Source organism: Pantherophis guttatus, chromosome 5, assembly GCF_059756535.1.
Source record: "Pantherophis guttatus breed Tessera chromosome 5, ASM5975653v1, whole genome shotgun sequence".
In the NCBI taxonomy this organism is placed as follows: domain Eukaryota; kingdom Metazoa; phylum Chordata; class Lepidosauria; order Squamata; family Colubridae; genus Pantherophis; species Pantherophis guttatus.
Genome location: NC_142067.1, coordinates 8,178,295 through 8,205,134, shown reverse-complemented (window position 1 = coordinate 8,205,134; position 26,840 = coordinate 8,178,295). Strand labels below are relative to the sequence as shown.

At 42.7% G+C, this 26,840-nt stretch overlaps 1 protein-coding gene across 22 annotated transcripts in view; it reads left to right on the top strand.

Moving 5' to 3' along the window:
• The window catches only part of DLG2 (discs large MAGUK scaffold protein 2), a 1,136,581-nt gene that overhangs the window by 701,045 nt on the left and 408,696 nt on the right, over positions 1 to 26,840 (top strand). For 2 of the 22 annotated variants that reach the window (XM_087895805.1, XM_087895803.1), the window contains exon 1: positions 16,877 to 17,430. The exons of the other annotated variants lie outside the window; for them this stretch is intronic. In XM_087895805.1, the coding sequence (XP_087751931.1) occupies positions 17,353 to 17,430 (78 nt within the window). In that variant the 5' untranslated portion in view covers positions 16,877 to 17,352. Of the gene's footprint in view, positions 1 to 16,876; positions 17,431 to 26,840 lie in introns of those variants that run through there. 22 annotated transcript variants of the gene reach the window in all.

Below are 26,840 nucleotides of genomic sequence, written 5' to 3'. Positions count from 1 at the left end.
CTTAACCAGTAAAAAAACAATCCCTTCCTATCATGCCATCAATGCATTTCCCTTTTTTCCCCCATTCTTTTTTTTTTTAAATGCAGGGGTGATATCAATCACGAAAAAGAATGGGAGCGCTAGTTATTAAATGCAAATGATATATTTTCTATGCAAGCCAGGGGACAGCGTAACGTTGAATTGTAGTGTGGGTCATTCATTTATTTTAAACGGCAGTGGAATTACCCCTCAAAGAATAAGACTCATTAGAAGTGACGGCCAAATTAGTCTTCCATTCTTCTTTTTTTTTCATATTATGTGCGTCCTCCAGAAATTTGGAAAATCTGTGGAATGTAACAGCAGGATAGAAGAGTTTGATTTGGCTTATCTTGTTCCCAAGGAAGAGTCCTATAAAAATAACTTTGCTGCACATTGATCTCTTCTGGACTCTGGTGTGTTTTTCAACTGCTCATCCTTGTAACATCCCAACTGAGAACAAGCTTCATTCTTGCATGCACACACAAATATCACACATTGCATCAGGGAGCGTCAGTTCCAAGCCAGAACATCTTGTAACGTTCCTATGGCTAAAGCACAGTTAGTTATAGTTCTTTATAGTTCTAGTTTTTTGTTTTAAATGGGAAGAAAAGAAAGGAAGGATCCGAAGAATTAAAGACAGTAATCAAATCTCCAAACTATGACAATCTGAGCTCGGTCATTAGTGCCTTGAGTGAGCATTTGTGTTGATTTTTTTTGATGATGATGATCTGTTTATTTGTTTTCTCGACTATTTATCCTACTTCTTTGAAGTCCATCTTTCATTAGGGTGACCCAGGAAAAACAGTTCCTTGCAGAAATTTAATCTTTCTTTGTATAGTCAGTGGTGGGATTCAAATAATTTAACAACCGGTTCTCTGCCCTAGTGACCAGCTGGATAGGCGTGGCATGGCTCGGTGGCCATGTGACCGTGTGGGCATGGCCAACTCAACGTTACTCATGTCAATGGGCGCTTCGCCTTAGCTGTTACAATGTAATAAGGGTTAACCAGAGAGGCAGTTTCTGTAAGCAGGGCAATAAAGATTAGGCTAGAAATAACCCCAGAATGTTTCCTTCCTGCCTTCCTTACAGGATTAGTCCCGTAAAGTGGGAAAAAAACAAAATTAGATTTCTTCCGACAACCGGTTCTCCGAATTGCTTAGAAAGTTAACAACCGGTTCTCCCGAATAGGTGCGAACTGGCTGAATCCCACCACTATGTATAGTAATTATCCCAATTAATTAAATACCGATAGTCCTTGACTTAACGCCCACAAAAAATTGAGCCCAAAATTTCCGTGGCTAAATAAGGCAGTTGCTAAGTGAATTTTGCCTCATTGTACGACCTTTCTTACCACAGTTGTTAAGTGAATCACGACAGTTGTTAACTTAGTAACACGGTTGTTCAGCGAATTGGGCTTCTCTGTTGACTTTGCTTGTCAGAAGGTCGCAAAAGGTGATTGCATGACCCCGGGACACTTCAACCGTCATAAATAGGGGTCAGTGGCCAAGTGTCTGAATTTTGATCATGTGACCGTGGGGATGCTGAAAGGGTCGTGAGTGTGAAAAATTGTCATGTCCGTTTTTTAAGTGCCATTGTAACTTTGAACGGTCACTAAACAAACTGTTGTAAATCAAGGACTATCTGTATTTTTTAGGAAAGTCTTTGTAGTTAATCTACCAAGTGTTAATATGTGACATAATTCTCAACTGCTGGTTGAATTGACTTAATAGCAGTTAACAGTAGTGGGATTCAGCCGGTTTGCACCAGTTTGAGCGAACCGGCTGAAGTGGATCCTAGGTGCTGTGCTGCACTGGAATGGAGAAATGGACAATGCAGCGGCCAGCACGAGGGAAGGAAAAGCCTGCTCTCCCTCTTTCTTCTCCCTGATCCTCTTTCTTCCCTCGTGCCGGCCATCCTGTTTCCTGTTTCTCCATTGCAGTGCAGCGCCCAAGATCGACTTTGATAGTGCTCTAGCGGTTAATTTAACAACCAGTTCACCCAGGTTCAGGTTGGCCATTACGGGAGGGTCGTCCCGCATGTGTGGTGAAGCTGGAGGACGGGGAGGGGCCACGCCTCCCACAACAGCCAACCTGATCCTGGGCGAACCAGTTGTTAAATTATTTGAATCCCACCACTGGCAGTTAAGGGACACGGTGGCTCAGTGGCTAAGACGCTGAGCTTGTCGATCGAAAGGTCGGCAGGTCAGCGGTTCGAATCCCTAGTGCCGCGTAACGGGGTGAGCTCCTGTTCCTTGTCCCAGCTTCTGCCAACCTAGCAGTTCGAAAGCACGTAAAAATGCAAGTAGAAAAATAGGGACCAACTTTGGTGGGAAGGGAACAGCGTTCTGTGTGCCTTTGGCATTTAGTCATGCCGGCCACATGACCACGGAGACGTCTTCGGACAGCACTGGCTCTTCGGCTTTGAAACGGAGATGAGCACCGCCCCCTAGAGTCAGGAACAACTAGCACATATGTGCGAGGGGAACCTTTACCTTTACCTTACTGGCAGTTAATAATTTTTTAATTGTTGCTTGATAGTTGACCCTAGAAGATAAAGGATTTTGACCACTTCAGTATCTTAACATTCCTCAAAATATTCAGAACAGATCATCTTAAAACAGCAGGCATTAGCAAAGGACTACAATCAATGTTTATGTCACAGTTGAGCACATTTGGTGTACAGGTAGTCCTCAACTACAACAGGTTAGTAACCATTTAGTAACCATTTAGTAACCATTTAGTAACCATTCGAAGTTAAAAACGGTACTGAAAAAGTTTTTCACATTTACGACTGTTGCAGCATGATCCAAATGCAGACGCTTGGCAACTGGCTCGTATTTATGACGGTCGCAGCATCCTGGCTTTACGTTATCCCCTTTTGCGACTGTCTGACAAGCAAAGTCAATGGGAAATCCAGATTCACTTAACAACACTGTTACTAACTTAACAACTGCTTAAGTGATTCACTTAACCACCATGGCAAGAAAGATCGTAAAATGATGCAAAACTCACTTAGTAACTGAAGTTTAGGACTCAGTTGTGGTTATAAGTCGAGGACCACCTATATGCCATCAAGTCAGAGGGCTGTGTACTACTAGAGTGACGTCAAAAACAAAAAAGAGGAAATAAAAATTGCATGAGCAACTAAAATTAAAAAATGAAATAAAAAGAGTTGACACCCATTTAGTACAGAAAAGGAGGAATGAAAAAAATATAGTCATATCTAGCCCATCACTGAAGACCCCTGAAGACAGACAATAGGCCTTGAACCAAAGTGAGAAAATTACACAAAGGCTAGATCAATAAGTGAACCCAAATACACAGCCTGTGACCGTTTTGTGTTGTTGATGTTAGTTGCGAAGTCGTGTCCGACCCATCGTGACCCCATGGACAATGTTCCTCCAGGCCTTCCTGTCCTCTACCATCCCCCGGAGTCCATTTAAGCTCACGCCGACTGCTTCAGTGACTCCATCCAGGCACCTCGTTCTCTGTCGTCCCCTTCTTCTTTTGCCCTCAATCTTTCCAAGCATTTGGCTCTTCTCTGTGAGTCCTTCCTTCTCATTAGGTGGTCAAAGTATTTGAGTTTCATCTTCAGGATCTGGCCTTCTAAAGAGCAGTCAGGGTTGATCTCCTCTAGGACTGACCGGTTGGATCGCCTTGCAGTCCAAGGGACTCGCAGGAGTCTTCTCCACCACCAGAGTTCAAAGGCCTCAATTCTTTGGCGCTCAGCCTTCCTTATGGTCCAACTTTCACAGCCATCCATTGCAACTGGGAAAACCATCGCCTTGACTATATGCACTTTTGCTGGCAGGGTGATGTCTCTGCTTTTTAGATGCTGTCTAGATTTGCCATAGCTTTCCTCCCCAGGAGCTTTCCTCCCCAGGAAAATAAAATCTGTCACTGCCTCCATTTCTTCCCCATCTGTTTGCCAGGAATTGAGAGGGCCGGATACCATGATCTTAGTTTTCTTAAAGACCATTTTGTACTCTAGCTTATAAAAAGAAAAAAAATCTAAGTTTTGTTGAAAAGAAGAGAATCCAAAATCGTACTCTTATTTATGGGATGAAAGATGAAGAACAAAGATTCATCTGTTCTACTGAGAGGCCCCTGGTTGGATTTGCAGTAAATTTATACTAAGATTTGTTTTACTTCCCGCTATGTAATGTAGCAACAATAAAATAATTTTTCATGCTCCATTTTATATGACTAAAATGAAGAACGACTGGGGAAACAGATATAGATTTTTGGGTGAAAGAGCCATAAACTCCATTCAGTTTTGCTATTGAAAAAGAAATACTAGATTCAGAACGCTTTAATTCTAGGTATGTATTTTGTTTGCAATGGACTCTGGTTGGTGGCTGTCGGAGTTGCCTTTAAAAAAAAGAGAGATGATGTCTCTGGTGTAAAGTTTGTGTATTTCTGATGTAAGTACAGTTGTGTATATTGCAAGTCGAGCTCTACAACTAGATGTTTATGCAATACAAAAGTCGTATCTGGATAAGAATACCAAAACAGCACTGCCAGAAAAGATATCCAGGACTTGACAAGATTATATCAAAATGATGAAACGTGTGTTATGACATTCCGATGCAAGCTTGGCTGCTTATATACTTGCATAAAATGCCAGATGCAAGTACGAAAGGAATGTCAGGCTCCCGAGTAGACCAGATAGGAAATACAACATGGGATAATTCTACTTTATTGTAAGGCTACATGGAAAAAATCTTGCAAGTCTGAAAGTACAAGTTTCCCACCACCTCTTTTTTTTACAGCCTGATAGGTTACAGGTGGATCCTGTTGATCAGGAATTCAGTAATTCAATAATCCTGATAAGGATAAGGAGCCTGAGTGGTGCAGCAGACTAATGCTACTGTTAAAGGTAGTATTTAGCTTCCAGCTGCCTGCAATTACTGCGAGTTCAATTCTCACCGGGCTCAAGGTTGACTCAGCCTTCCATCCTTTCTAAGGTAGGTAAAACGAGGACCCGGATTGTGGGGGCAATAAACTGACTTTGTATAAAATATACAAAAGTATGAAGGCTATTGCTTAACGCCTTGTAAGCCGCCCTGAGTCTCTGGAGAAGGGCGGCATATAAATCAAAATAAATAAAATAAATATATAAAATAATTGCCTTGAGGGAACATATGTTCAGATGGTGCAATTATTATTATTTTATTTTCGTCAAGCATGCATTTTATGACAGATACAAGTATAACAGGGTGGGTTGCCCCCGGTTCACACCGGTTCTATAGAACCGGTAGTAAAACCGGCAGGAGACTCCGCCCACCGACCCCGACGTCATCAAAATGCTTCTGCGCGAGCAAGGCGAGCGCGAGTGCGCAGCCCCATTACAAAACGGTAGTAAAGATAAGTAGAACCCACCCCTGAAGGGTAAACATAATTATAAATACATGAAAAGGATATGAATAAAAGAAAACATTAGGACAGGGACGGTAGGCGCGCTGGTGCGCTTATGCACGCCCCTTACAGACCTCTTAGGAATGGGGTGAGGTCTACAGTAGACAGTCTAAGGTTAAAGTTTTGGGGGTTTGGGGAAGAAACCACAGAGTCAAGTAGTGCATTCCAGGCATTGACCACTCTGTTGCTGAAGTCATATTTTCTGCAATCGAGTTTGGAGCAGTATACCTTGAGTTTGTATCTATTGAGTTTGTATCTATTGAGCAGTATACCTTGAGTTTGTATCTATTGTGTATTGTTGCGGTTGAAGCTGAAGGATTCATTGGCTGGTAGGATATTGTAGCAGATGATTTTATGTACTACGCTTAGCTCAGACCGAAGACGGCGAAGTTCTAAATTGTCTAAGCCCAAAATTTCGAGTCTGGTGGCATAAAGTATTTTGTTGCGAGTAGAGGAGTGGAGGACTCTTCTTGTGAAATATCTCTGGACTCGTTCGATTGTATTAATGTCCGATATGCAGTGCGTATCGGTTCCACTGATAGACCTTCAGGGTCCTGGAAAGTCCCTGAGGAACTACCCAAAGCCACAAAGGGCATGCTTGGCTATTTCTGTACTTCTTTATCTTATCTCCTGGGTGCCAGCTTCTCTGTGTGACAAAGTGATAGCAAAGAAAACATATACACAGAAGCCTCATCTTCTGTTCAGGGTTCCTTCCTGCTTAGAGGGACCCGTCTTTATTCAGCTGAATAAACGCATATAGCTTATCAAGGCAAACAACAGGACTCTGTCTAACCCTAACCCACACCTGAAAACCGGCAGAACAATCCTTTCTTAACAGAACAGAATAGAATAACAGAGTTGGAAGAGATCATGGAAGTCTTCTAATCCAACCTCCTGGACAACCCCTGTACCATTTCAGACAAATGGTTGCCCAATCTCTCCTTCAAAACCTCCAGTGTTGAAGCACCCACAACTTCTGGAGGCAAGTCGTTCCACTGATTAATTGTTCTCTGCCCATTATTCAAGGGCAGAAAAAGATCCCAAATAAGGAGAAATTTTCTGACAGTGAGAACAAGCAACCCATGGAACAGAAGTTGCCTTCAGAAGTTGTGGGAGCTTCATCACTGGAGGCTTTCAAGAAGAGACTGGACTGCCACCTATCAGAAATGGTGTAGGGTTTCCTGCTTGGGCAGGGGGTTGGACTAGATGACCTACAAAGTCCCTTCCAACTCTGTTAATCTGTGTGGGCTGGGCTCCCACCCCTTTTATCTGATTGTTCCCTAAGGATCATTTCTTTCTCTCGGTCTCACAAGGTCTTTCCCATATGCCACTACAAGGGATGAAATTTGCATTGCGTTGCTGCAATGTGCACTTTGTCAATGGCAGCATCCCTGGGGGGTGGAGTGGGGGGGTCACATGATGTAAATGACAATTACAATCGACTCATATTTATGATGGTTGCAGTGTCCCGGGATCATGTGATCACTTTCTGCAAACTTCTGACAAGCAAACTCAGTTGGGGAAGCCAGATTCAATTAATAACCATGTTACCAATTCCTTAACTGGTAGCAAGAAAGGTCATAAAATGAGACAAAACTCACTTAACAACTGTCTTGCGTAGCAATAGGCCAGCTCAAGGGTGACTCAACCTTCCATCCTTCCGAGGTCGGTAAAATGAGCACCCGGATTGTTGGGGGCGATAGGCTAACTCTGTAAAAAACTTAGAGAGAGCTGTAATGCTATCATGAAGCAGTATGTAAGTCCAAGTGCTAATGGAAATTTGGGGTCCATTGTGGTCATACATTGAGGAACTACCTCTCTGCCCCTCGGATCCTGGCCATTAACTGTTTCAACTCCTACCCTCAAAACGACGCTATAGAGCATTGCACACCAGAACAACTAGACACAAGAACAGTTTTTTCCCAAATGCCATCACTCTGCTAAACAACTAATTCCTTCAACACTGTCAAACTATTTACTAAGTCTGCACTACTATTCATCTTCTCATCGTTCCTATCACCTATCTCCTCCCACTTATGACTGTATGACTGCAGCCTTGTTGCTGGTATCCTTAAGATTCATATTGACTGTTTCCCTACAACTATCATTAAGTGTTGTACCTTATGATTCTTGACAAATGTGTCTTTTCTTTTATGTACACCGAGAGCGTATGCACCAAAGACAAATTCCTTGTGTGTCCAATCACACTTGGCCAATAAAGAATTCTATTCTATTCTATTCTATTCTATTCTATTCTATTCTATTCTATTCTATTCTATTCTATTCTATTCTATTCTATTCTATTCCATTCCATTCCATTCCATTCCATTCCATTCCATTCCATTCCATTCCATTAATTCTATTCTATTCTATTCTATTCTATTCTATTCTATTCTATTCTATTCTATTCTATTCTATTCTTCTATTCTATTCTATTCTATTCTATTCTATTCTATTCTATTCTCTTCTATTCTATTCTATTCTATTCTATTCTATTCTATTCTTCTATTCTGTTCTATTCTAAAATTTGGAACAAAGTGTATCAATGGTTGGAAAGGAGAAAAGGAGTCGAGACAAAAAAGAATTAGGGTTTGTAAAATGGATATCGGATAATATTTAGACAAATATGTAAATGAGGACAAGGGATCTGTATATAAGAACAAAATAGTAATGTATGTTAAATAGTAATTATATTTGTTGTTATGTTAAAAATAGGTATGGATATGACAAGACCGGGATGGTCACACTATGTCCAATGTTTTTAATATTTGTTTAATAATTTTTTTAAAAAAATGGGGGGGAAAACCAGAATCAAGGACATTTTTTTAAAAAGCGGAGAAATGTTCTAAGGGGAGTAAAGAAGAACTCCTTGGATTTGCTAACTATAAATCTGTGAGCTACTGCATAGTTCATAGAGCAACGATGGCATTCCTTATTTCATGTTGAAATGTCGGTGGGCAGAATGCAGGTGAATTGGATGCCTTCGTAGCTGATGCAAGAGCTTCCTGTCAAATTATATTATATTATATTATATTATATTATATTATATTATATTATATTATATTATATTATATTATATTATATTATATTATTATATTATTATATTATTATATTATATTATATTATATTATATTATATTATATTATATTATATTATATTATATTATATTATATTATATTATATTTATTTGATTTATATGCCGCCCTTCTCCGGAGACTCAGGGCGGCTTACAATGCGTTAAGCAATAGCCTTCATTCTTTTGTATGTTTTATACAAAGTCAGCTTATTGCCCCCACAAACTGGGTCCTCATTTCACCTACCTTAGAAAGGATGGAAGGCTGAGTCAACCTTGAGCCTTGGAGAGATTCGAACCAGCAGAAATTGCAGGCAGCTGTGTTAATTACAGGGTGCACTAAACCCCTATAATATATTACAGGGTGCACTAAACCCCATATAATATATTATATTATATTAATTATATTATATTATATTATATTATATTATATTATATTATATTATATTATATTATATTATATTATATTATATTATATCATATCATATCATATCATATCATATCATATCATATCATATCCTTAGTCAAAGTCAAACTGAGAGCCAAAACAATTGTTAGTTAGCTGTGCTATTTTATTTGTGCATTGTATTTTTGGTTTGGCCAATAAATGCTTTCTGGATGGATTACAAGCTAAAAGAATTTTTTTTTAAAAAAAGAGAGAGAGCACAATGAGAGTGAAGCAAAGTAACTGGCACAGGGAAAGGAGTGCTGGATGCTCCCCATCCAATCCATTTGGACAGGCAGTTATTTCAGCTAAATGGCACCTTGCTGTTAAATGCAAATTAGTTCCCCCTATATCGAAGAACGCCCGGATATATTACCCACTTTTACTCACTTCTCACCGTTTGTGCCGTTCAAGGTAACGAGGCGGTAGAAAGCTTTTCAAGTCCGCCGGTATCTTGTAACATCTGGTCAATGTAGCCATGCTGATTTGAACATCGGAGGACAAAAAGAAATCCCCGTTTCCTGCAATGTTTGAGAATCATCCGCACCATTAGTGTGGTTACGAGGGGAGGGCTGTGAGAATCGCACAAAGGATTACCCCAGCAGGATCGCAGCCCGCGGAGAGGCCTGGTGCAATCTAAACCTTGTGTGGCTCTGAAGTTAGAAGGACGGAAAAGTTCTTTCGAAGTAGTTTGCAGAGGACAAATCTTCTCCAATGTTCGTTCGAGCAATTTGTAGTCGTTTAAAGTTGGCCTTCACCGTTCACAATTCAGGTACACACTGATAACTTTAATGGACGCCATCAGATGCAGCTCTTGACATGTTCCCGGTGAATTAGGATGGAGGAGCCTGTACAGTGCCCAGTTTAATAGGGCTGTGTGATACAGGTACTTCACCAGTATTATTCCCAGAATAACAGAGTTGGAAGGCACCTTAGAGATCTTCTAGTCCAACCCCCTGCTCAAGCAGAAGACCCTCTACCATTTCAGACAAATGTTTGTCCGATCTCTTCTTAAAAACTTCCGGTGTTGGAGCACCCACAATTTCTGGAGGCAAGTTGTTCCACTGATTAATTGTTCTCACTGTCAGGAAATTTCTCCTTAGTTCTAGGTTGCTTCTCTCCTTGGTTAGTTTCCATCCATTGTTTCTTCTTCCACCCTCAGGTGCTTTGGAGAATATAATTGACCCCCTCTTTTTTGTGGCAGCCCCTGAGATATTGGAACACTGCTATCATGTCACCCCAAGTCCTTCCTTTCACTAGACTAGCCATACCCAATCCCTGCCATCGTTCTTTGTATGTTTTAGCCTCCAGGCCCCTAATCATCTTTGTTGCTCTTCTCTGGACTTCTTCTGATGTCCATCTGAATAACCCAACACTAGGCTTGCTTAAATGGATCAGAGTTATTTATTTATTTATTGAACAGATTGCTATGCCCACCCATCTTAGCATTATGACTCTGGACAGCTCACAATTCTATAAAGCTAACATCATACAAATGTGTAAAAAAAAAAAAAGGACCAATGGAAACGGGGGGGGGAAAGCATCACAAACATGATGCAATCAACAGCACGTTCTTCTAATTCTAACTTCATCCTTTCCTGGTGCTAGGATAGGGAAGGGTGCTTTCAATATAATCTAGGTATATGCATCTGAACCATGAAGTGTATTTTGATTGATGTCGATTTTCTGTTTTTTTTTCAGCAACAATAAATAAAGTTTTGTTGTGAAAAATATTCGCTCCTCTCAGATATTTTGAAGGGTTGTATTTGCATTCTGTTGAACATAATCAACTTTCTTTATGGATAAATGAATCCTATTGAGATAAGATAGATAGATAGATAGATAGATAGATAGATAGATAGATAGATAGATAGATAGATAGATAGACAGACAGACAGACAGACAGACAGACAGACAGACAGAGACAGACAGACAGATATAGATACATGATTAGATGAGACAGAGAGAGAGAGGATAGATGGATGGGTGGATGGATCGATAGATGTAGATGATAAAGAGATATAAAGAGAAAGGTATGATATTGTAGATGTAGATGATAGGATGTTAAATAGATAATAATAATAATAATAATAATAATAATAATAATAATAATAATAATAATAATAACAACAACAACAACAACAACAACAACAACAACAATAACAGCAACAACTTTATTGTCATTGTACAGGTATACACAGTATACCCATACAACGAAATTCACTTAACACCCAAAGACCAGGTCCAACACACATAACAATCCCCAAACACAACCCCACCCACCACAAATTCCCCACCCCAAACCACCCAAACATCCATACAACAGACCAAGTAGATAGATAGATAGATAGATAGATAGATAGATAGATAGATAGACAGACAGACAGACAGACAGACAGACAGACAGACAGACAGACAGACAGACATGATAGATAGATGTGAGGAGATAGATGATAGATGGATGGATGGATAGATAGATGATAGAGATAGATAGATAGATAGATAGATAGATAGATAGATAGATAGATAGATAGACAGACAGACAGACAGACAGACAGACAGACAGACAGACAGACAGACAGACAGACAGACAATTTTATTTCTATACTACCCCTCTCCCGAAGGACTCGGGGCAGTGCACAGCCAAGTAAAAAACACGATACAAATCCCAATTAAATTTAAAAATTATTAAAATTATTACATTTACGGCCAAGATTCGTTAAAAACCCCAAAATTTAAAACTCCGAATTTAAAACTCCTTTACAAAAATAGCCCTGCCTGTCGGAAGAGCAGGGTCTTGAGGGCACAGTGAAAAAGTCGGAGGTCAAAGATTGTGCGTATTTCCAGAGGCAGTTCGTTCCAAAGGGCAGGAGCCCCCAAAGAGAAGGCTCTCCCCCTGGGTGTCGCCAGCTGACATAGTTTGGCCGACGGCACCCTGAGGAGGCCCTCTCTGTGGGAGCGAACTGGTCAGTGGGAGGCTATCAGTGGCAGAAGGCGGACTCATAAGTACCCAGGTCCTGAGCCATGGAGCGCTTTAAAGGTGGTAACCAACACCTTGAATCGCGCCCGGAAGACCACTGGGAGCCAGTGCAGCTCGCTCAGGAGAGGTGTTACATGAACGCAACGGGTTGCACCCATAATCACCCGCGTGGCTGCATTCTGGACCAGTTGGAGCCTCTGAGTGCTCTTCAAGGGGAGCCCCATGTAGAGAGCATTACAGTAGTCCAGCCGAGAGGTAACAAGGGCGTGAGTGACCATGCGCAAGGTGTCCCGGTCCAGAAAGGGATGCAACTGGCAGATCAGGCGAACCTGATAGAAAGTGATAGAGATAGATAGAAAGTGAAAGAGATGAGAGAGATGATTAGATAGATAGATAACGCCAAAGAGAGAGAGAGAGATTTTATACATACATACATACATACATACATACATACATACATACATACATACGTATGTCTTTGGTTGTTCAGGTTTTCTCCCGCGTAAAATTGGAAGTATCTTGGCGACGTTTCAACGAAGTCTCATTCGTCATCTTCAGGCTGGTGTTTTCGGCTTCGTGCTTCTAGGAGCAATGTGTGTGATCACAGCTGTTTCTTCTTTTTAACTGCCAGTGAGGGTGTAAACTGATTGGGTGGGAGCTTGGCTGTGTTCTGATTGGTTGGAGGTGTGTTCTGATTGGTTGGTGGTTTGACTGTGCTCTGATTGGATGGGGGGTTGGCTGTGCTCTGATTGGATGGGGTTGTGTTCTGTTTAGGTGGGGGCTTGGTTGTGCTCAGGTTAGTCTGAGTAGCAGGGGGATTTGAGCTGGTGAGCTGCGTTGCTGTTGTTTGGCTTCGCGTTCGTGGTCGTGCCACATCTTCATGGTGGGTGTCAGTTTGCTTCATGTATGGATTGGAGGGGTTTAAAGTGGCTAATGATGCAGCTGTGGTTTGGCTTCTGGTTTGTGGTCGTGCCTCATCGGTGTGGGTTGCTTTTTGCGTGGATGTTTGGTGGTGACATCCTGTGTGGTTTTCGTGAGTGTGGGTCTGGTGTCATTGTTTGTGTTAGGGACTCGTTTGTCAATAAGGGCGGGTTTCCAAATGGCTGGTAGGCGGGATGTATCATCTCGTTTATTCATGCTATGTGGACGTTTTTCTATCTCGATGGCTTCTCTGATTATTCTGTTGTTAAAGTGTTCAGTTTTGGCAATAGTTCTGGTCTTTTTAAAGTCAATATCATGTCCTGTGGCTTTAAGGTGTTGGACCAGGGAAGAAGTTGGTTCCTCTTTTCTGACTGAGTTCTTGTGTTCTTCAATGCGTGCACTTATTCTTCTGTTGGTTTGTCCGATATATGTGGTGGGGCAGGCGGTGCATGGGACCACAAGAACTCAGTCAGAAAAGAAGAACCAACTTCTTCCCTGGTCCAATACCTTAAAGCCACAGCCCCTGGTCCAACACCTTAAAGCCACAGGACATGAAATTGACTTTAAAAAGACCAGAACTATTGCCAAAACTGAACTCTTTAACAACAGAATAATCAGAGAAGCCATCGAGATAGAAAAACGCCCACACAGCATGAATAAACGAGATGATACCTCCCGCCTACCAGCCATTTGGAAACCCGCCCTTATTGACAAACAAGTCCCTAATATGAGGAATGACACCAGACCCATACTCACGACGGCCACACAGGATGTCACCACCATACATCCACGCGGAAAGCAGACTCAAACCCACACCGATGATGAGGCATGACCACGGAGCAGAAGCCAGACCACAGCTGCATCATTACCCACTTTAAACCCCTCCAATCCATACATGAAGCAGACTGACACTCACCATGAAGATGTGGCACGACCACGAACGTGAAGCCAAACAACAGCAACACAGCTCACCAGCTCAAATTCCCCTGCAACTCAGACTAACCCGAGCACAACCAAGCCCCCACCCAAACAGAACACACTCCCATCCAATCAGAGCACAGCCAAACCCCCATCCAATCAGAGCACAGCCAAACCCCCAACCAATCAGAACACACCTCTACCCAATCAGAACCTCCACCTTCCTTCCTTCTGTCTTTCCTTTGTCTTTCCTTCCTTCCTTTTTCTTTCTGTCTGTCTGTCTTCCTTCCTTCCTTCCTTCCTCTTTCTTTCTTTCTTTCTTTCTTTCTTTCTTTCTTTCTTTCTTTCTTTCTTTCTTTCTTTCTTTCTTTCTTTCTGCCTTCCTTCCTTCCTTCCTTCCATCCATCTTCTTTCTTCTTTCCTTTCTTTCCTTCCTTCCTTCTGTCTTTCCTTTGTCTTTCCTTCCTTCCTTCCTCTTTCTTTCTTTCTGTGAAAATGACCTCCCCTGGGCTCCGGAGGCTGGAAATGGGCCCGATTCCAGACTTCCGGAACTTCTGGGTGGCCTGTTTTTTGCCGTCCCAGAGCCTCCGTGTGGGCGTTGCACTTACCTGGCATCCAAAACGGGCCACGTGGATACTCCTGGGAGGGGCCAGCCAGTCCTTGGAACTACCGGTTCGGTGAACCAGATGTAAAAATCACCCGAACCGGTCCAAACTGGCTGAATCCCACCCCTGATCTTCCTCAACTGGTCTCTGACTGCTCCCTTCCTCTCACAGAATCCCTTGAAAAGTTTCCAAAGAGAATAATGTATTTATTTATTTACTCTGTGTTACAGCTGGAGAAAGCTCTTCTTTCTCGTTATGTGCACAAGGAATTAAGAGCTTATCTTCCTTATTTGTTTTCTATATGTATACAGTAGAAGATCACAAGATAAATGACCTACACATTTATCTATAAGCATCAAATGTTTTGGCTGTCCTCCAATATTCCTCCTGCTAATTTAGCATAAGGTTTGCTGGCAAGTGTCACAATCCGGTTACCATCCACATTCATCCTATAGCTCTCCATTGCTCTGTACAGAGAAGCTACCGGGGGACTTAGTTTCAGAAGAACTGTGGCTTATCTTCAATAGGATTGACTTTAAATCTGCGCTTAGATTTGAAGAATAGACTGTTCTATTTGTTTGTTAAGAATCCTGCTGACATAGGTTGAATTTCTCAGTGGAACTGAAGCAGTGGTCAAAATTACCCAACATTTGATATAGGCAATTTGAAGAGGGTCACTCCCCTGTCCAAATGCATGAGACACAGAGAGAAAGACACATGTACACACTCACACACACATGAAAAGATATTCAATCATGCTAAAAACTGCCAGGGACAGAAAAATTGGCAACTAGTAACTTGAAACAGAGCAAGCAGCTGAAGGTGAACTACATTTTCCTGTAACAACAGTGACAAAAGAGGGAAAGGGCTTTGATGTCAGCCCCCTCCCCATCTTAAATATGGTAGATGAATACAGGTTTATGTCTATGGAGTTTCTAAGTCATCCAGATTTATTCCTGGAAGACGTTTTGCTTCTCATCCAAGAAGCTTCTTCGGTTCTTGCAGAACCGAAGAAGCTTCTGCAAGAACTGAAGAAGCTTCTTGGATGAGAAGCAAAACGTCTTCAAGGGAAAACAAAAAAAGCCCAGTTGCCTCTTGAGAAAAGCACCTTTGGGATGAACAGAGGTTTTTCATGACTAAAATGTTGACCTTGTGCAACTTTCTTCCCTAAATTTTTGGTTTGTCCACCTCACTGTTGTCTTACAGATTGTGGCCAAAACAGTAACTTTTTTAGATGACCTTTTAAATGCTTATGGATTTCTTTACTGCAGATTTTTTTTGCTTCACTTCCCCTTTTTTTCCCCCAAGTTATCGTATTGTGAGTTGTCTTGAGTATATTTCTCTTTAATTATCTGCACCACCAAATCTATTGTGGGTACGTCTATGAGCGGCACAGCATTGTCACTCAACAATGTGACATAAAGAAAGGTTTTGAAGACTTGTTACTAAAGATTTTTCACGCTTTGATCTTCGGTATTTTGTCTGCTTAAAAATCTCTGAGCTCCGAAATTTGTAACTGCAAAGAAATGGGGGGGGGGAGCCAAATTCCTGAAACTCACATTTACTGAAGATGGATGGTTGGATGGATGGATGGAGGGATGGATGGATGGGAGGGAAGAAGGAAGGAAGGAATGAAAGAAAGAAGGAAGGAAGGAAGGAAGGAAGGAAGGAAGGGAAGAGGAAGGAAGGAAGGAAGGAAGGAAGGAAGGAAGGAAGGAAGGAAGGAAGGAAGGTGTGTTTCTACAGCACTTCCTGATTCTCAAAATGCTTTAAAATATTCCCTTTGTACTCTTTGGAGCTGATTAGTTTGCAGGGTAATAGTTTGCCAAAGGCTGCTCACTGAGAAATGGATTCAGGAATTTAGATATTTGACTCTCAGCCTGACATCTACATTTGACAAGATGCGGGGCAGAAGAAAGAACAGAAAGGCGAGGAATGAGTTGGGAGGACAAGATCAGGGACTGCGTCCATTTTGGGGAGCAAAAAACCCCAAGCACTTCTCCATGCAGTCACCCAGAACAAAACTCGACTCCTTGGCACTTAGCTATGAAAGCAAGCTCGCCCTTCTCTTCTTTTATTTCAAAAGCTTCTCGTAACTTAATGCCCATCTATCTGAGAGAGAGAGAGATAAGGATGGGTGTGTGAATGGAACAACTGGGAGAGCAATCTGTGGGTATTGGGCAGCATAAACAGCTTCCCCAGGGAAACCAAAATAATTTTTGGAAGCCAAGCAGAAATACTGTAGACATGTATTTCTTTAAGGAAAAGGGAAGGAAGCTTGAGCAGAATTATCTTGAGAGATGCTTTGGGGGGCTAACAGGGCAGGGAATTTAACCCAGAGCTCCCCTCAGGTGTGAGTAATTCCTCCTCCTTGACTATATTATTCAAATAGAAATGGGAATAAAAATAAGGCTCTTGTACGTCATCCATCTCACATACCTCTCCTTTCCCTTTCGTCTTTTTGGAGTACCACCACCTAGCTGCCAGATCACAAGCGAGGAGTTAAATTTCAGCCAGCGAGCAAAGCAGGAGGTGAGCTCCCAGCTCTGCCAGGGAACTGACTGCAGCCCCTTCTATTCCCTACCACCACCACAACCACACACGCACACACACATGTAGTTTATGGTGTCACGCCTCCAGAACGTCAGACCGGCATTTAGCAGAGGAGATGTGAGCTGGATGCAAAGATGCTGCTTCACCCGAGTCCTCCTGTGGACAGGACGTAAATACACCTGCTGGCTAGGTCTGTCTGTCAGATCCTCCTCTCCCCCACATCCTACCCTTCTGCCCTTTGGCTCTCCAACCACTTGAATTTCCCCCCCCCCCAAAAAAAAGAAGAAGCAGGAGCAGACAAAAGCAGGGACACACCGTGAAATTGTGAGCCATTTCTCACAATTGCTTCTGAGCTTTCGGCGGAAGTTTTATTGTCGGGTTTTTGAGACGTTGGTTTGGAAGCTTGCTGGTGGAGGCTGGTGATGTTTGCTTCAATCTGGTACGCCAAGAAACTGGGACGCCGGTTCGTCCACAATGCCAGGAAAGCAAAGGCAGAAAAGGTAAGGTGTGTGGGTTTTTGGGGGGGGGGGTGGAGGTGAGGAATGAGAGAGAGGAGATGCTTTCCTTCCTACCTCTGCAATCTCTCAGTTCTGGTCAAATTTGAGGGAACCTGTCTGTCTTAATTGTAGTGGTCTCTCTCTCTCTCTCTCTCTCTCCCTCTCTCTCTCTCTCTCTCTCTCTCTCTCTCTCTCTCTCTCTCTCTTTCTCTCTCTCTCTCTCTAGCTCTTCTGGGTTTTCATGGCAAAGTCTTGCAAAAGATCTTTTGGGTTTGGGGAAAGAAATGGCTGGGAATCTCTCACGGCTTGTCAACTTGTTGCAGTGGCTGTACTACCGGTGGGGTGGGGGGAGGTGGAGGGGAGGTCTTAAGCACATCTGGTACTTTGTCAAGAAGGCATGTTTGCGAGTTTGATGGAATGAAGTAAGGTCCCCGTGTAGATGCACCAATCCCAAAACGCCTCAATGCGGTGTAAGTCCGCGAAGGCCATGTGTGAATGGCCGGAGGAAGAGTTTCCGCTATTACTTGTTGCCATCAACATCATGCTGGCTCTGTGTGTGTGTGTGTGTGTGTGGTGGTGGGGGACAGTTCAGTAAACCCTTTTATTGATCTATTTTAATTTAATTTTTATATATATATATAAAAAAGGACTGTTAGTTAAGGCTCATCGTAAAAGAAGCCCACTGCCCAGGAACTTAAGCATGAATTGTTCGGAATCTAACCATTTGGTCCTAGATTTGATTTGGCAATGCAGCATCTTTCTTCTTCTGCGAATGAGCTTCAGCCCGACCGAGCCATTTTAAAGCAATCAGCCACGGCAGAAGGGTTTCGCTGGGAATCTCTGCACGATAAGAACAACATTTCACGCTTTCAGAATCGGTCTCCGGAACCCAGGAGATAAGAAAAGGAAGGGGGGGGGAAAGAAATATCTCACTATCATCTTGGAAAAGATGTCCGTTCGCTCTGCCACCTCGCCTAGTTGTGCTACCAACTAAGGTTAACAGTTGTTTTCTAGGAGGGTGGAAATTATGGTTTTCAAGAACTCCCAAGCATTGGCTTAGGGATCTGATGGGAAAGGATGGAAATACGGAGATGTTGCGAGGTCCCCGTTGTTGCTGCTGGAGTCCATCCACTGCAAGGGGTTCGCGGTCTTTGCGAGAAGGAAAGAAGTAGAATAGAATAGAATAACAGAGTTGGAAGGGACCTTGGAGGTCTTCTAGTCCAACCCCCTGCAGGAAACCCTACACCACTTCAGACAAATGGTGATCCAACCTCTTCTTAAAAATTTCCAGTGTTGGAGCATTCACAACTTCTGCAGGCAAGTTGTTCCACTGATTAATTGTTCTAACTGTCAAGGAATTTCTCCTTAGTTCTAAGTTGCTTCTCTCCTTGATTAGTTTCCACCCATGGCTTCTTCTCCTACCCTCAGGTGCTTTGAAGAATAGCTTGACTCCCTCTTCTTTGGGGCAGCCCCCGAGATATTGGAAGACTGCTATCATGTCTCCCCTAGTCCTTCTTTTCATTAAACTAGACATACCCAGTTCCAGCAACCGTTCTTTATATGTTTTAGTATCCAGTCCCCTAATCATCTTGGTTGCTCTTCTCTGCACTCTTTCCAGAGTCTCCACATCTTTTTAACATCGTGGCGACCAAAACTGGATGCATTACTCCAAGTGTGGCTTTACCAAGGCCTTATAAAGTGGTATTTAACACTTCACGTGATCTTGATTCTATCACTCTGTTTATGCAGCCCAGAACTGTGTTGGCTTTTTTGGCAGCTGCTGCACACGGCTGGCTCATATCTAAATGGTTGTCCACTAGGACTCCAAAATCCCTCTCACAGTTACTACTATTGAGCGAGGTTCCACATATACGGTACCTGTGTCATTTTGTTTTTCTTCCCTAAATGTAGAACCATACTTTTTTCACTGTTTTTTTTTTAATTTGATTTATATGCCGCCCTTCTCCAGAGACTCAGGGCGGCTTATAATGCGCTAAGCAATAGCCTTCATCCTTTTGTATATTTATACAAAGTCAGCTTATTGCCCCCACAATCTGGGTCCTCAATTTACCTACCTTAGAAAGGATGGAAGGCTGAGTCAACCTTGAGCCTTGGCGAGATTCGAACCTGCAGTAATTGCAGGCAGCTGGTCTTAATAACAGGGTGCTTTAGACCACTGTACTACCAAGGCTCTAGGCACTGTTGAATTTCATTTTGTTAGATAGCGGCCAATAGTAGTAGGGTGGAATTCTTGACGTTCTCTGAACTTGGCTGTTTTCTCGCTGACGTTTCGTTACCCAACTAGGTAACAGCATCAGTGCTAGAAGGGAGAGGGGTTTGTTCTCAGGGACACCACGGTTCAAACCTGAGCTACCAGGTTTTTCTTCTGAAAGTAGTCACCTTACCAATGCTGATTGAGTTCGTTGGTCTCCTTTTGGGTTGGGTAATGGACCTTGGTCTGCAGTTATTGAGGCCTTCCCTTGCCTTTTAGAAGGCCAGCTGGACACACGGTAATCAACCCCCGAAGTTGCTAACTTTTTTAAAAAAATTTTTTTAATTTTTTTAAAAATTTGATTTATATGCCGCCCTTCTCCGGAGACTCAGGGTGGCTTACAATGCGTTAAGCAATAGCCTTCAAAGTTTTGTATATTTATACAAAGTCAGTTTATTGCCCCCATAATCTGGGTCCTCAATTTACCTACCTTAGAAAGGATGGAAGGCTGAGTCAACCTTGAGCCTTGGCGAGATTCGAACCTGCAGTAATTGCAGGCAGCTGGTCTTAATAACCAGCTTAATAACAGGGTGCCTTAGACCACTGTACTACCAAGGCTCTTCAATATGGAGAAGGGTTGGGATCTTGAGTTTCTGCTACAGGAAGCGGCAAGCCGAATTCCGATACTCCTCGGCCACCATGGAGCCGAGAAATTTCCGTTGCTAAGTGAGACAGATGTTATAAGTGAGTTTGGCCCCGGTTTTTTTTTTTTTTTTTTTTTTGGACCTTGAAGCTGGCTGGCTCCCCCGTTTGACTTTGCCCATCAGAAGGTCGCAAAACGGGATCACGTGACACGCACCCCACCCCCACCCCCACGGGACACTGCGACCATCATAAATATGAATCCATTGCCAAGCGTCTTAATTTTGATCACGTGATCGTGGAGATGCCGCAACAGTCACAAGTGTGAAAAAATGATCCTAAATCGTGTAACTTCTAAGGGTCACGAAATGAACTGTTGTAAGCCGAAGACTACCTGCATTCAGTTCAGGGCTTCAGCTGTTTTTCATTGCCTTCTATATTTCTATCTCTCTCTCTCTCTCCCCCTCCCTCCTTCCCTCCCTCCCTCTCTCTTCTTCTTTCTTTCTATCTTTCTCTCTCCCCCCTCTTTCCCTCTCTTCCTCTCCCTCCCTCCCTCTCTCCTATCTTTCTATCTTTTTCTCTCTCCCCTCTCTTTCCCTCTCTCCATCCCCCCTCTCTCCTTCTCTCTCTCCCTCCCTCCCTCTCTATCTTTCTATCTTTCTCTCTCCCCCCTCTCTTTCCCTCTCTCCCTCCCCCCTCTCTCCTTCTCTCTCTCTTTTCCTCCCTCCCTCCCTCTCTCCTTCTATCTTTCTATCTTTCTCTCTCTCCCCCTCTCTTTCCCTCTCTCCCTCCCCTCTCTCCTTCTCTCTCTCCCTCCCTCCCTCTCTATCTTTCTATCTTTCTCTCTCCCCCCTCTCTTTCCCTCTCTCCCTCCCCCCTCTCTCCTTCTCTCTCTCACTCCCTCCCTCTCTCCTATCTTTATATCTTTCTCTCTCTCCCCTCTCTTTCCCTCTCTCCCTCCCCCTCCCTCCTTCTCTCTCTCCCTCCCTCTCTCTCCTATCTATCTTTTTCTCTCCCCCCTCTCTTTCCTTCTCTCCCTCCCCCTCTCTCCTTCTCTCTCTCTTTTCCTCCCTCCCTCCCCCTCTCTCTCCTTCTATCTTTCTATCTTTCTCTCTCTCCCCTCTCTTTCCCTCTCTCCATCCCCCCTCTCTCCTTCTCTCTCTCTTTTCCTCCCTCCCTCCCTCTCTCCTTCTATCTTTCTATCTTTCTCTCTCTCCCCCTCTCTTTCCCTCTCTCCCTCCCCTCTCTCCTTCTCTCTCTCCCTCCCTCCCTCTCTATCTTTCTATCTTTCTCTCTCCCCCCTCTCTTTCCCTCTCTCCCTCCCCCCTCTCTCCTTCTCTCTCTCACTCCCTCCCTCTCTCCTATCTTTATATCTTTCTCTCTCTCCCCTCTCTTTCCCTCTCTCCCTCCCCCTCCCTCCTTCTCTCTCTCCCTCCCTCTCTCTCCTATCTATCTTTTTCTCTCCCCCCTCTCTTTCCTTCTCTCCCTCCCCCTCTCTCCTTCTCTCTCTCTTTTCCTCCCTCCCTCCCTCTCTCTCTCCTTCTATCTTTCTATCTTTCTCTCTCCCCCCTCTCTTTCCCTCTCTCCCTCCCCTCTCTCCTTCTCTCTCTCCCTCCCTCCCTCTCTCTTATCTTTCTATCTTTCTCTCTCCCCCCTCTCTTTCTCTCTCTCCCTCCCCCCTCTCTCCTTCTTTCTCTCCCTCCCTCCCTCTCTCCTATCTTTCTATCTTTCTCTCTCCCCTCTTTTTCCCTCTCTCCCTCCCCCTCTCTCCTTCTCTCTCTCCCTCCCTCTCTCTCTCCTATCTTTCTATCTTTCTCTCTCTCCCCTCTCTTTCCCTCTCTCCCTCCCCCTCTCTCCTTCTCTCTCCCTTTTCCTCCCTCCCTTCTCTCCTTCTATCTTTCTCACTCTCCCCTCTCCTTCCCTCTCTCCCTCCTCCCTCTCTTCCTCTCTTTCTCCCTCCCCTCTCTCCCTCTCCTTCTATCTTTCTCTCTCTCCCCCTTCTTTCCCTCTTTCCCTCCCTCCCTCCCTCTCTCCTCCTCTCTCTTTCCCTCTCTCCCTTTTTCCCTCTCTCTCTTTCCTTTTCTCTCTCTCTCCCTCCCTTTCCCTGCCCCTGGAACTAGTATGCTTATTGATCAAATACTGTTTCCAGGACTTCAGAGTACCTTCCTGACCCCATCAGATGCAGCATCAAACCAACACATACTAACTTTTGTTTTTTAAGTGTTCAGAGAGGTTCTTGGCCAACTCAGTGCCCTGCTCCATCATGGACAGGCAAGCCCCCTTAATACCCTTCTTGCCACCCAAGACCACCGTATCCAGCGTCTCGTTCCTGATGAGAACGACAGAGATATCTTTATGCTCACTAGAAATACGAGCCACTCTGTGATCCGCACCAACCAATCGGTCTTTACTGCCCCTGATCTTAGAAGGGTGATTTAGGAATCTCGGAAACTGATTTATCTTACGTCAGACCATTTCTGCATCACACCTAGTATTGTTGACCCTGGCAAGCAGCTGCTGATCAGATCTTGATGATGCCAGTAATGGAAGGTAACAGATTAACAGAGTTGGAAGGGACCTTGGAGGTCTTCTAGTCCAACCCCCTGCTCAGGCAGGAGACCCCATACCATTTCAGACTCTCTTCTTCAAAAGCTCTAGCATTCTACTGCTCAACTGGGCTACAACTTTAAATAAAGCCCCTTTCCTTGATGAGGAGGTGGGTTGAATCCCTCTTTTTTTGACTTCAACAAGCAGACGAGCAAACACCCTGTGGCAATACATTCTCTAAAGAGAGTTTTGTGTTGGAGAAAGTCCCATGGGCCCAACCGATTGGAAAATCATTTCATTAAACGGCCCAAAGTTGTCTTGCAAAAAAGAAACTGACAAAAGGAAAGAAATCTGTTCTTTCGTTCCATCGCATTTGTATGTTGAAACATTTTTTTCCACATTCATAGAATAGAATAGAATAGAATAGAATAGAATAGAATAGAATAGAATAGAATAGAATAGAATAGAATAGAATAGAATAGAATAGAATAACAGAGTTGGAAGGGACCTTGGAGGTCTTCTAGTCCAACCCCCTGCTTAGGCAGGAAACCCTACACCACTTCAGACAAATGGTCATCCAACCTCTTCTTAAAAACTTCCAGTGTTGGAGCATTCACAACTTCTGGAGGCAAGTTGTTCCACTGATTAATGGTTCTCACTGTCAGGAAATTTCTCTTTAGTTCTAGGTTGCTTCTCTCCTTGATTCGTTTCCATCCGTTGCTTCTTGTCCTGCCCTCAGGGGCTTTGGAGAATAGCGTGACTCCTTCTTCTTTGTGGCAGCCCCTGAGATATTGGAAGACTGCTATCATGTTTCCCCTAGTCCCTCTTTTCATTAAATTAGACATACCCAATTCCTGCAACCGTTCTTCATATGTTTCAGCCTCCAGTCCCCTAATCCTCTTGGTTGCTCTTCTCTGCACTCTTTCTAGAGTCTCAACATCTTTTTTACATCGTGGCAACCAAAACTGAATGCCATATTCCACGTGTGGCCTTACCAAGGCATTATAAAGTGGTATTAACACTTCATGTGGTCTTGATTATATCCCTCTGTTTATGCAGCCTTCGGAGCAATGCCAGTTGATATTCGATCTTCTATTTGAATACAATGATGCATTGTGTAAAAATGCTGCCCACCCTTGGCATGGAACCTTGTTTTATTTATTTATTTTTTTCATCCTACCATGCCCACGTGCAAACATTATACGAAACTGTTTCTGCAGAGAGTCCCCATTGCAATCTGGTTTTCATTTGCTGCATCTTTTCTCTTTCTTTTCTCACCACCCCCTTCCAATCCTGCCCCCACTCCCATAAATACTCCTACATCGCTGGAAAGCATTCGTGATAATGTGTGTGTTCAGAGGAAAGGCAGGAGTGAAAAGAGACGAGATGGAAGAGGATAAAATTATGCCTATTTGACAGGAAGCTCTTGCGTCAGCTACGAAGTCCCTCTTAATGGCATCCGATTCACCTGCATTGTGCCCACCGACATTTCAACATGAAATAAGGAATGCCATCGTTGCTCTATGAACTATGCAGTAGCTCACAGATTTATAGTTAGTAAAGGGAGTTCTTCTTTACTCCCCTTAGAACATTTCTCCACTTTTTTAAAAAAATGTCCTTGATTCTGGTTTTCCCCCCCATATTTTTAAAAAATTATTAAACAAATATTAAAAACATTGGACATAGTGTGACCATCCCGGTCTTGTCATATCCATACCTATTTTTAACTTAACAGCAAATATAATTACTATTTAACATACATTACTATTTTGTTCTTATATACAGATCCCTTGTCCTCATTTACATATTTGTCTAAATATTATCCGATATCCATTTTACAAACCCTAATTCTTTTTTGTCTCGACTCCTTTTCTCCTTTCCAACCATTGATACACTTTGTTCCAAATTTTAGAATATAAAATAGAATAGAATAGAATAGAATAGAATAGAATAGAATAGAATAGAATAGAATAGAATAGAATAGAATAGAATAGAATAGAATAGAATAGAATAGAATTCTTTATTGGCCAAGTGTGATTGGACACACAAGGAATGTGTCTTGGTGCATACGCTCTCGGAGTACATAAAAGAAAAGATACGTTTGTCAAGAATCATAAGGTACAACACTTAATGATAGTTGTAGGGAAACAGTCAATATGAATCTTAAGGCTTAAGGCCTTAAGGCCTTAAGCAACAAGGCTGCAGTCATATAGTCATAAGTGGAAGGAGATGGGTGGTGGGAACGATGAGAAGATTAATAATAATGCAGACTTAGTAAGTAGTTTGACAGTGTTGAGGGAATTATTTGTTTAGCAGAGTGATGGCGTTCGGGAAAAAACTGTTCTTGTGTCTAAGTTGTTCTGGTGTGCAGTTCTCTATAGTGTCGTTTTGGAGGGTAGGAGTTGAAACACTTTATGTCCAGGATGTGAGGGGTCTGTAAATATTTTCACAGCCCTCTTTTTGACTTGTGCAGTATACAGGTCCTCAGTAGAATTTAATTTAATTTAATTTAATTAATCATATTTCTATGCCGCCCAACTCCCTAGGGACTCTGGGCAGGTAGGTTGGTAGCCATTGTTTTTTCTGCAGTTCTAATGATCCTCTGAAGTCTGTGTCTGTCTTCTTGGGTTGCAGAACCAAACCAGACGGTTATAGAGGTACAGATGACACACTCAATAATTCCTCTGTAGAACTGGATCAGCAGCTCCTTGGTATTCAGTCTCGTCCTTGTCTTTGAGTTCTAGTGTCAGCTTGTCAATTTCTTCACGTGTCAAGTTTTTCTTTATTATTTCTTCTTCTGGGGGGAGTTTCTTCCTTTTTCCAGTATTGCAAATAAACCAGCCTTACTGCTGTTATAACATGCAGCATTAATTTTATCAATTCTTTGCTATATTTCTCTTTTGTGATTCCTAATAGGAATAATTCTGGCTTCAGATCTATGTTTTAGTCCAATATCTCCTCCAAACATATCTTAATCTGGCGCCAAAACTCCCTGGCTTTCTTACATAACTACCACCATGCGATAGAAAGATCCTGACAGTAAATTACATTTCCAACATTGTGGCGATAAATTCCTGTTTCTGTATTTTTAATGTCCTACAAGAGATCAGAGGACGAAAAGACTTGGCTTTTGAAATTCAGATCATGTCCGGAAGGAAACACTCAACACTGAGGTAATATATAGAAAAAAATATGGCCAGCAGAGGGATTTATGTCAGTTTAAAAATCGGGAGATTTATATACCAGCGTAAGATCTTCAGAAGATTCTGAATCTTCTGGATTTTTATATCATTCTTAGTTTTTCAGTTGATTGAAAAACTTTTGCAGTGTATCCTTGACGAGATCCCACAGGAAAGGACGGGGGGGGGGGATGCAAAAACAAATCCATGATCTCCAAATAATGTTAAGGCACCTTGACAGTTCCAGAAAAGTGCTAACTTTTAGAAGAGAGTTCCCAAAATAGTTGACTATTTTGTATGACCAGATACAAGAGAAATTCTCTTTCGCTAGATTTGAACCTCCGAACGTTGGGATCTGTTTGGTGGGACTGTTATTCGGGGGCGTGCCTGCTTTGAACAAGAAGTGTGAGTTTCTTGTAACTTTTGGTAAGGAAAAAAAAACAACCTTTGTAGCTGTTGGGAAAGGGATGAGATGGATGTGTGATCTATTCTATAAGATGCAGATCAAGGTAGTTTTAATGTATGGCGATTAGTGCCGATTAGTCCTAATCATTCAAAATGACAATAAAGTTATTCTATTCTATTCTATTCTATTCTATTCTATTCTATTCTATTCTATTCTATTCTATTCTATTCTATTCTATTCCATTCCATTCCATTCTACCCTACCCTACCCTACCCTACCCTACCCTACCCTACTCTACTCTATTCTTTTCCATTCCGTTCCATTCCATTCCATTCTAAATGACCTCCAAGATCCCTTCCAACTCTGTTATTCTATTCCATTGTATTCAGTTTTGATCTGTTCTGTTCTGTTCTGTTCTGTTCTGTTC